This window comes from Mycetomoellerius zeteki, unplaced genomic scaffold, assembly GCF_001594055.1.
Source record: "Mycetomoellerius zeteki isolate Tzet28-1 unplaced genomic scaffold, Tzet1.0 scaffold655, whole genome shotgun sequence".
Lineage (NCBI taxonomy): Eukaryota > Metazoa > Arthropoda > Insecta > Hymenoptera > Formicidae > Mycetomoellerius > Mycetomoellerius zeteki.
Window position 1 is genome coordinate 194,471 of NW_017257670.1, and position 11,485 is coordinate 205,955.

General features: G+C 38.9%; 2 protein-coding genes across 3 annotated transcripts in view; both read right to left on the reverse strand.

The window, feature by feature from the left end:
- dlp (glypican dally-like) overlaps positions 1 to 4,239 on the reverse strand; it is a 182,896-nt gene extending 178,657 nt beyond the window's left edge. Inside the window, exon 1 of the mRNA XM_018457690.1 lies at positions 3,734 to 4,239. Within this exon, the coding sequence (XP_018313192.1) occupies positions 3,734 to 3,893 (160 nt within the window). The 5' untranslated portion in view covers positions 3,894 to 4,239. The remainder of the gene's footprint in view (positions 1 to 3,733) is intronic.
- Positions 4,240 to 6,130: 1,891 nt separating this feature from the next.
- Oseg4 (intraflagellar transport protein Oseg4) lies at positions 6,131 to 11,188 on the reverse strand. 2 transcript variants are annotated; one of them, XM_018457671.1, is made up of 2 exons: positions 11,121 to 11,188; positions 6,131 to 9,929 (listed from the first exon to the last, which is right to left on the reverse strand). In XM_018457671.1, exon 2 carries the CDS (start codon positions 9,874 to 9,876, stop codon positions 6,325 to 6,327), a length of 3,552 nt encoding a protein of 1,183 aa, XP_018313173.1. In that variant the 5' UTR covers positions 9,877 to 9,929; positions 11,121 to 11,188; the 3' UTR covers positions 6,131 to 6,324. The 2 variants fall into 2 exon arrangements, with proteins under 2 accessions (XP_018313173.1, XP_018313174.1); XM_018457672.1 differs by having other exon boundaries at positions 11,061 to 11,180.
- Between the last annotated feature and the right edge of the window lie 297 nt (positions 11,189 to 11,485).

The window sequence follows — 11,485 nt, forward strand, 5'->3', positions numbered from 1 at the left end:
CAATTTCCACGGTTAAGCGCGTCTCCACGACACCCATTTTTATCGCCCCGCACCACGCGATAAAGAAAGTCTACAGCGATAAAGAAATTCGCGAGAAATAATATATTTCCTACGTAAAGGCTTCGCTTGATTTCGGAGCGTTTTTCAGAAACTTCTCCGATATCTCGTCGAAATACCCGCTTTTTTAACCTGAGAATAATCATCTGAACTGTTTTTATATCCTGCAACGATGATAAAATTTAAATCGTTGTAAAATGGTATTGTTTAACATATTTTCATTCCTTTTTTAATAACTCTTTTTTACGAAAGTCTGGAGTTCCAAGTTCATATTTTGACTGAGGTATAACATTTTTGGCAATAAATAATTATTTATAAAATTTTCAGATGCTTATTATAACTTCACTATTAAAATGGACGATCAATCTAACCAGAGATATATTAATTTCAACTTCAGTTTGCGGTTGCGTTTTTGCAACAAACCTTATCAGCGCGTAATTTATAAAAAACTGAAATAACATATTTGCAAAAATTTGCATTTAGTATTTATATTTATTAAGCATATTAAGATCCATTTTACCGAAAAAGAATTATTTTTATCAATATTGATTCATTCTCGTCGGTCTAATTTCAATTTATAATTCTTTACGAATCTTTAAATATGCATTCCATCGAAAACCCGCGATAAGAAATTATATTAATTAATTTTTGTTTTTTTTAATACTGCAATATTCAGCTACTTAATGTGCTTATTTCGTATATTGATTTCTACTTACTTTTTTTCAGAAAATTACGAGTAAATTTGATATCCATACAATATTCTTAAAACTAAATAAATCGGAAATCAATAATCATAAAAAGATAAGACTCTCTGATCTTGCGTTTAGCTTTATGCTCCTTTATTAGTCAGTAATAATAATCAATAATATCCAATATGTTGTTATAATAATAGTGATTTTTAATTGTGGTATAAAAACACCCCAGGTGATCGTTTACTTAAAGAAAATAATCAGGTGACTATTCCCATATTAATTAGATCTACGGTAATTCGAGCTATTTAAAATTTAAAAGCAATCGCGAGCTGGGATTTAAAAATTTAAGGTTACTTGACACATCTCGTTAATCATTCTATTATAGAACTAGATCAAAATCGCAGTCGCCGATAATAAAATAATGTGACCTAATAATCGTAAGATCTACATCAATAAATCAGGCTCGTATCGATCAAAGCGTAAAAACGTCTGCATATAACCCATCCGAAAAATTCAGCGGGCGCTTAATAACGTATAAAATACGATCTCATCTCCCAGAGAGTGAATTAAGACTGACATGAATTCGTTAACTGCGGATATCAAGAGTTCACCGTCGTTTTACGAGCTCCGACCATTCGACCATAAGGAACATCGCTAAACGAATCAGTCCCCTAAATGCATCTTTCATTCACATCCTGCACATTAAGCGCTAAATGCGGCTGTGCAGCTTCCATGCGAAAATCGAATGAGATTTTTTGCTATCAGACGGAAATGCCACTTTTTACCGACAATAAATTTTTCCCCTCCTCCCCGCCCCTTTCGATCACTCTTACAGAAATCCAATTTAATATTAGACAATTTAATACTGAAAAGTAATGTGAAACGTTAATTACTTATTTTAAGTATTCAAAATCCCATACAGCATAGATATTATTCCAACAATAAGTGTAACAATATTATAACGTTCCAGCAATATTGCGACAACGTTGGCCGAGTTCATCAGAATGTTCAGTTTGTAACTGTTGGAAGTTTTCTCCGCTGAGATAGACTGTTCCTCTAGATTTAAAAGTATAATCCAATTAGCGCGAAGAAAACTTCCAACTTAAATATCAAAGAAGCAATGGCAACCCGATCTCTCGAGTTAAATAATATTTTGTTATTTTTAACTTCCATGTGCGTCAAAATCAATCCATTTTTGTGATTAGTTTCAAAGTAAACAACGTCCATATTAATGTATGCATTTACTAAATAATGAACTAAATTTGAGTCAAATTTATTGCATTTTTTTGAGTTAAATTATTTAACTGCATTGTTTTAGTTAAGTTAACGACGTATTGAGTGGAAGCAGTGGCGACCAATAGAAATGATTAAAAAGAACTCAAATTGGGTATAAGTTCAAGTTATAAATTTAACAGTTGCAAAATAAACATTTTGCTGAAAGCGGCCATTGCAAACGTTGCTGCAAACTTCTGTACTGTATGGAGTGCGAGAGAGAACTTTTGATATTCAAAATAAGTGATTAATATGTAATTAGATCAGTGGGTTGTTGCTCAATGCTTTAACCGAAGGTTGACTTGACGCTGTTAGATAATGATTAATCATTTATTTTGAGTGTTAAAAACACTGTTCAGTGTTTTTAAAAAGTATTTATATATGCTAATCTACAATATGTTTTTTGCTTCCTACTTCTTGCTTTTTACCTTTTGTCTTTTTGCCTCTTATTTTGCTTCTTCGTTTTCCGTCGTCCGAGATAAAAGTTGATGAAGAAACAAGAAACATTTGTCGATAAAACAGTCGCAAAGAGAGAAAAGGATAAGAGGTAAAAAGCAAGAAACAGGAAAAGAGCATATTGCAGATTAGACTCAAAAGCACTGAATAACAATTGCTGTAGATGAAATGTAAGATGTCTTCTTTACGATTCACTACTTTCCCTTGGAGAGAAAAAGATAAGAGGTAAAAAGCAAGAAATAGAAAGCAAAGAGTATATTGTAGATTAGATTTAAAAGCACTGAACAATAATTGTTGTAGATGGAATGTAAGATGTCCTCTGGACGTCTTATGACTTCCCTTGGAGAAGCTGCTTTTTGTGTGAAAATGCTTTTAATTACTTATTTTAAGTATAGAAAGCACTACTATGTTTTTAATACTCAAAATAATAATTAAAAGCACCGTTGTTAAGTACTATTAATACTCAAAATAAGTAGTTAATCACTACCAGTATTAAATTCCTATCATAATTACCATAATTTTACTACAATTGCGACTGCAGTTACTGAATAAAAATGTTTATTTTATTTACCATTTATCTCTTGATTTATGTCTTACTATATTAATATTTGAAATTATCATAATTTATAGCACATTTTTTTCATGTTTGAGAAAACTATCATTAATTATAACTAACATTATAACAGCAATAATCATAAAAATGGAGCTCCGAATTATAATTTACCATGCAATTATAATTACAAATGTTAAACATTTTTCTCAGAATTAGACGAATAGTAAGTTATACCCAAATTAAAGTTAATCTTACGTTTGTGGAACCGGGGAATATATTATTTGCTTCAATACACGGAGAGAATTCTCTCTTAAACTTTACTCTGAAAATACGGTAATTGTGGTACAATACAATATATTTTAAAGATTTTTATCATGCACTTCAGTAAAATTGATCAAATTTATTTTATACTTTATTGTAGTTTTATCAATGAATGAGAGAGATTTATATTAAAATTCTTCGAGATACAATGTTGTCCCACGACTATCATATTTTCAGGGTAAATTTTAAAAGAAAATTCTCTCCGCGTATTCAAGCAAATAACATTGAAGTACCCTCTACCAAATAATATATTGGAGTAAACTCTAAGAAAAAATTCTCTCCGTAGGAAGGAAACGCACCGCACTTGACGCGACGACGCAAGATATACAAGATTACGCGGATAATGTGACTTTCACATGAAAAAATGCTGAAAAATACTCACATGAAATCGCCTCCTTCGGGATGTCGCTGAGCGGGAACCCCTGTGCCTCGAAGATCGGCCTGACACTGTCGCACTTGAGCCCGGCGGCGTTCACCGTCGTTGTCGCGACGATGATCGTCGCGACGGCGACAATCCACAGATTCGTCATGATACTCGTCATTCTCGCGGCGACGCGACGTCGTTCTGCTCCTGCGCGCGGAAACGAAATCTGCGAGCGGGAGAGATGAATGTGAACGAGAACCGGAGAAAGGCGGAGACGGAGAAACACACGCTATAATCTCGACACTGTAATTCGCGACGACGACGTGCTGTCGTTGCCGGCTGCGGGATGGACGCGACGACACTGACGCGGTTCTTGCATTCGCGAACGCGTTTTCGGCACGACGGACCGGCGTGTATTCCTCGTGGCACCGAATCGACGATGAATGAGCAGCGGTTCGTATCGTGAAACACTCCGGGAAAAAACACCGACCTCTCCGTCGGCGCGAGACGCACTGACTGTAACGTGGAAGTGGAACCGGTAGAACGAAATGTGCGCCGAGAAGCGCCGAGCACCGACCGACGAACGGCGCGCCGGGCGCGCATGCGCGAAACGGTAACAGGTTTGAAACGGCCAGTGCGGCCAACTGCGCGAGAAGCGCCGTGCCAACGGAATGACGAGAATGTACCAATTGAATTACGTACCGGTAATATCGCACGGTTATCGTCTGTCCGTAAGATTAAATAAAACGCGCTTGATAATACCGCTTGATAATATCGTCGTTACTCTGTTCTATTTTTAAAAAAATAGAAACTATGTACTGTATATAATTATAGTTACAAATACCAAACATTTTTCTCTCTGTGTCTAGTTTTGATTGACCTTAGTGCGTAACAATCACGACACATGCGCGTCGTAATTATTTCTCTTGTTTAATAATGTGACAAGTAACCTCAGGTTCCCTCTTTCATATTACAAAAAAATTATTTTCTACGGAATACACTCAAGACACGATCATCTTATCAAAAACGATAAGAATCTCCGAAACGCGGTAAGTAGAATAATTTATCAATAACTACATATGACATAAGTATAGCAGACAATACTAGTAGCCATCAAGTAATTAGTAATCAGCCTCGTAACGATAGCAGGTGTAAAATGGAATTTTTACAATTATTTAACTTTTTCATTATACATTCGCTTTTTTCCTTAAAACTTTTTTGAATATTAAAAACTAAGACATTAAATAATGTATTTAAGTAAATAGTATCTCCTTTTTATATATTATTATTGTTAAAAAATTTTTTTGAAGTTATAAAAATGCTTAAGGTAGCCACAGACGATGCATTCATCCTACGTGTTAAATTAACGTGTTTCTATGTATAATAAAATGGATGAAAAATTCACAACATGAATCAAAATATCTTTTGGTAAAACTGAATTGGTAATAAACGATTCAGAGTAGCATGACTAAATAAAAATTCTATTATGATATATTAAGAGAAAAAAATATCGATCTGATAAAGGATTGTTATATGAAATTGTACTATATTTTCATCAAATTAGATTATTACAAATAAACAAGTAATCATATATATGCTACGATACATTTTGCAAGAAATCGGAGATCAACTCGGAGTTTCTACTTCGATATATCAGATATCTGCGTCATAATAATTACATCTCTTTTTTACGTTCACATAAATATACAATTCATAATTATATCTTCATATAAATTTCTAATTAATAAATGATTATATTATACGTAATAAAAGGAGATAACATCGTAATATATGAGATTCCGACAACGAGAGATCAATTACGTCAGACCTGAAATAAAAATTACTAGCTGCATAATTGATATCAAAACTACGCGACAAAGATATCCGCACTTGTGTATAAACTTTAAAGACATGACAAAACTAATGAGATTCTACTCGTTAAAGACTCATTACGTTCTGGACGGAATAGCAGGTGCGCTTAGTCAAAATGTCAGTAATGTATATGCGATGACAAACCGTTGAAATTAGATTCCCATTAGATTATGTTTTGTCGTTCGATAAATATTCGCTTTAACGATGTTATTTCATTTCAATAAAATCTATTGCAAATTAATATATTCATATGATCTGGCATATGATATCAAATATGATTCAAATAAAGAAAGAATGATATAAAATGAATATCATCGTTAAAAGCGGATAGAAATCCTATTTACACATGAAATTGTAAAAACTATATCAGTGCACATAAAGGAAAAACTTGCACGCTTTTAAAAATGCAGTGAACTCGATCATTCTTATTAGCGTCCCCGTATTAATTATTCAATATTAAGGCACGAAAATAACAGCACTTTATCTATTTTTAATTCTTATTAAATTATCTTCTATAATTAATTCGCATTTGACTCATATATATATCGTGGAAACCAACAAGTGTAACAATTTTATTGTTGACTTTAGGTTTTCTGGGCGAAATCGTGAGATAAAACTGAAATGCCCTTGTTCGTTCTCATTGCACAGTTATCGAAATATAAAGGCTTACCGTTTATCGTAAAATTTTGGCAAATAAAAATTCAACAGACTGCTAAATTATTCCTACATATTTTAGCCTACATGTACGTGATGGTGCTGTGACACAAGGGGCAGGCATTTATGTTAACAACGTCGCGTTCCGTTGCGACATGATGTCGGCAAACGGTGCAGATCCACGCGATGCTGAGATCCATCAGCGGTTTGCCCGAGACGATGCAAGCGGGGAATCTGGTCGAGCAATTCGGGCACGCGGTGCACCAGTCAGGTACCAAAGTTTCGCAATTGACGCATTCCGCCTTGTTGTTACGGGAGTCCTTCGGAGTGTGCTTCGTGAAGATATCCACCGCCAGTTCCTCGTACTCCTCTTTCTTCACCTCCGAGATCGTCTCGAGCCCTTCCAATTTTATAAAAGCCTTTGAACAGGTAGCGAATGCGTGATTAACAGCACTTGATAGCGCCAATAGACAGTAGATGTCTTCTACTTCCAGTATGTCCTCGTAGTCTCTCAGTCGTAGAGCGGTCTTCATCGCCGCATCGAAACTGCCGTCGTACAATTGTCTATGCGCGAGCAAAAGGAAGTGATACGCCTCGGCTCCTCGCCAGGCGTTTTCTATAATCTTGGTGTCCTCGTTGCTTTCAGAAAGACCCATGACGACGTTGCTGCGACCACCTTTTATTGCCGGAACGCTATTGATGTGGTCCTCAATCAGCAAGGCCGCGAGAACGTATATCTTCTTCACGCGGAGGGGATGCGACTTGGACTTAGCTTGCTCTTCGGCAAGATGAAACAATAATTTAGCCGCTTCCAAGTTGTAGTTGGCCTTTTTGTACAACTCGATTGCCTGCAGATGCTTACCGTTTGATAATAGATGATTAGCGTATTTGCTCAGCAGTTCGCCGATCTGTGCCATCTTGTAGGTCTTCGCCAAGTCAACGGCTTGATCCCAGTGATTCAGACGCACGCATGTATCCACTGCTAGCTTTACGTCGCCATATTTAATGTAAGCTGCTACAGCCTGCGGGCACATTCCCACCGAAGCTAGCATTCTCGCTACGGTCTTCAAGATGGGACTCTTATCCGGTAGTTGGTCCACGGTTGCCGCTAGCTGAATGAAATCTTCTAATTTATAATAGCACTGAATGAGTCTCTCCAAATTTCTACCTTTCTCGTAATATTCCTTCGCGCTCTCCCAGTTCTGTCTCTCGGCGAAGTGATCGCCGATCTTGTTATACGCGTGCTCCATTTGTTTATCTGAACCGCCAATGCCCATCTTCATCAATTGCACAACCCGAAAATAATCGCCCAACTTTTGGCGCAATGCAACTGCCAGGTCTCTCCTGTCCATGTCCAAGTAAAGCTTCTCGGCCTCGTCGTAGTTGCCAAGAAACGCCGCGACTTCGGCCCTCTTCAGCTGATCGTTGTGCACGTTCTGCAAACGCTTGATAAATTGTATACCCAAGTAATCCGTGCAGCGCACCATGGCGTTCTCTGCCGTCTCCAAGTCCAGTTTCGTCAACGCCGACTCGGCCAATAAACGCCAGAGACGCGGGTGCGGATTGTCCTGGATGAAATTGTTGGCCTCCTTCAGACCCACTTTGGCCAACAGCTCCCTCGTGTCTCTTAGAGATTTCACTTCCAAGTCCACAATCAAGTCCTTTCGCGTGTCGTCGGACTTCAGCATGAGATCGTCCAGTAAAACGCAGCGTATCTCCAAATCTTGAAAAAAACAAATATATCCGGAGCAAGCTATAGGCTCTTCGGGATCCAGTCCTCTCAGAACGTACATCCTAGTCTTCTCCATAATTGCCAGGAGCGAGGGATTATCTTGTGCCCAGCACATAGCCCATACATCTTTTCTCTCAAACTTAGATATATCCTCGCTCGTGTCTCCGTCTCGCAAATCGGGTGATTTTTGCGGATCCAGATCCAGCATGGTGAGTATACCGTTGGCGTCCAGGATGGAAACGCGCGTGGAGTCGCAGTTAATGGCGATTCTGTGCAGTCTGCATACAGTATTGTAACGGTTTACGAGCGTTATCTGCGGCAGGGAGTACCGCTGAATCATCCCCGAGTCCCGACCGACCAGAAGAACCTTTTCTGTAGCGTAGACGCAGCAGATCGGATCCATGGTGACCTTCGTACTGATGGGGGTCTCGAACGCGCCGTCCTTGTCCAAATCCTGGATGACCTCGGTCACGCCGGTCGGCGTCTCGTCCACGTGATAGATCTTGTACTTGCGCATCCTGCTCGGGTGCAATGTCGAGTTACGTGGCGCGCGGAAGTTCCAAATCAAGAAATTGTTCTTAGACGCAGCCACGACCATATTGGACGTCATAGTAAGGTACAACGGTTCCAGATCCAAGAACTTGGAGTCTATCGGTGTGGCGATGGTGTTGCAAACGAGGAGGGCGAATTGCTCAGTGGCCTGGGCGGGATCGTTTCTCACGGAGAGCACGCAGTGTTCCCCGTGCGAGGCTATCGATATCAAAGATCTCACGTACTTGGTGCAACACGTGTTGCTGCTCGTGTTCCAGAACGTCACGCAGGTGCCATCCTTGCCGATTTTCTCATTCGTGAAAACGACCGTGTTGCTGAAGTACGTCCATTTGTAGTCCAGACGGATATTCGCAAAGTATATGTGGGAGTCGACAGACAAAGCGACCCGGAGGGAACCTTTCTCCCAAGTGCAACACGTTACTTCCCGTCCTGGTACCTTCAGGGTTCTCATATGCTCGCCGAACGGCGTGTAAAACTGTATAACGTTCATGTCCTTTGTTTCCCCATTATTGAGCAACGGCATCATGCCTGTTATCGCCAAGAAAGAACCGCAGCTATTCCAGTTGCACCACGAAGTGGTCACCCCGGTCTCCAACATAATTGGATTGTCATCGCTGGTATCTCGCATCAATAGAATCCTACCGTTGCGATAGCAAATAGCTAGAGTAGGACAGTCCATGGCAACGTAACCGTTTCTTCCATCGTACCACTGTAGTGCCACTATGATTTGAAACTGGGAGGTATTCTGTGAGGGAATGTTCAATTTCGTCAGAAATACGCCTTGATTATTATAGAGATGAAGCTCTCCACTTTTCAAACCAAACAAAAGCAATTTTCCATCTGGGGACCATTGTACGGCAGAGAGGGATACGTTTTTCAATTCCTTACCCCAGATTCTGTTGCCATCGACAGATCCGACGATCACAGCTCCGTCCTCATAAACTATGCATATCTTTTGACCATCAGAGCTCCACGCCATACTTTTCACCACAGACTTGTTGCGATTGTTTATCATTTCTTCGTACCACGAGCCCTTATACAGCATCCAAACGATAATGACTCCATTCTGGTCACTTGATGTCAGCTTCTGATACTCCTCATTCCACGTCACTACTTGAACGTGTCCGTTGTGACCCTCCAGGGGCTGATTCATGCTTAGATTGCTTGCCGCAGCCAAACCTCGAGATTTCCCACTGTTGTGCGACCCGTTGACGTTGGAGTCTACTCGAAGAACTTTCAAGAGACCATCTTCTCCTCCCACTGCAATGTATCCATCCTTCTGATTCCATGCTATACAGTTTAATCGAAAGTTGTTCGGTATGGAGATCTTCTTACTCAGATAAACGAACATTGCTGGTTTATGTCAGTCTCCTTGGAATTCCTTCACAGAATTGGTGTAAAGCTCTGAAATCAGAGTATTTCATTTATAATCAATTCCTAAGTAGAATACGGAGTCATAATTAAGTCATAATGATATCACAGAAAGTCATTTAATATTAGGTATACAAATAAATAATGCAAATTTTTCAGATAAATTCGAAATTTATTTTAAAAGAAAGTAAAACAAATTTTTCAAAGTATTCGCCGTTGCTTTCTAGAACTTTAAGCCATCTTTCAGGCAGCTGATGAATTCCATCTCGGGAAAATGCTATGTCTTTGGACACGATAAAATCGTCGACATTTTCGGATTTCATCCACTGATTGGAAATAAGTATCGGACAAGGCTTGTTGCATCGACCAGAACAAATAATCGGTTGGAACAACATCTGATAAATACGGATGCTGCAAGACGTCCCAAGATTCATTATGGTGTCTTTCTTGGAAGCAGTGGATGGCTTGGAAGCAGTGGATGGCTTGGAAGCAGTGGATGGTTTATGGTGACGGACGTTTCAGTTCCAATTATTGCCTCGAGCGGATCAATTGGCGTTAGTAATAGTCTACAACAACTGTTTGGAACCGGGTAAAAAAGTGCTTCCAAAATAAGAGACACCATAATGAATCTTGACTAGGACGTCTTGCAGCACCCGGCGTATTCATTGCTCCAACCAATTATCATTTGTTCCGATAGATGCAACATGCCTTGTTATTCACCGAATGTTAAACAAGGATAAATGATGCACATCATGCTTGAAACAGAACGCAGTCCTTGTCCGATATTCACTTCCAATCAGTAGATAAGATCCGAAAATGGCTTTATCGTGTCCAAAGACACAGCATTTTTCCGAGATAAAATTTATCAGCTGCCTGAAAGATGATTTAAAGTTATAGAAAGCAACGGTGAATACTTTGATTGAAAAATTTGTTTTAATTTCTTTTAAAATAAATTTCGAATTTAACTGAAAAATTTGGATTATTTATTTGTACACCTAATACTTAAAAATTAACTTATAAAAGTGACGAATGATGTCTTCATGATATTATTATGACTTCTATATTCTACTTTGGTTGTAATTTGGTTGTAACTAACAGGATAAAATCTTTCTAACCAAACAAGTGATTTACGGACAAAAGTAAGGAATCGAAAGACACATTCACATAAAGTAACAATTATCTTTCGTACTGTTCCATGTGATGAAGTTGTGGGAAAGCAAGTACCGTGTTTTACAGCGGGAAGTAACATTCGAAGCGAACTGTCAAAGCTGTCACGTTTTTGATATAAACACTTGTCAAGTTTACCATAGCAACGAAAATGACGTACATAGCAACGTGCGAAATGCCATCTGAAACGTTCACGAGGATGGCGGTTTATCGTTGGCCGGACAATGCGATTTCTGCTTTCATGATATCGAATACCGTAGGGACGATTCTCTTTCTCGGAATATAAAGCTCACAATAGACACAGGCAATAGGCACAAGCAACAGGGAATAACGAGCCGTCTAATCAGAGCTCTGGAGTATAAGTCCGATATTATATCCCAGAGCTGTGATTGGACGGCTCGTTATTCCCTGTTGCCTGTGCC

Coding starts and splice junctions, on each gene's coding strand:
- Oseg4 (XM_018457671.1), bottom strand. CDS start 9,876: ATGTTCGTTTATCTGAGTAAGAAGATCTCCATACCGAACAACTTTCGA.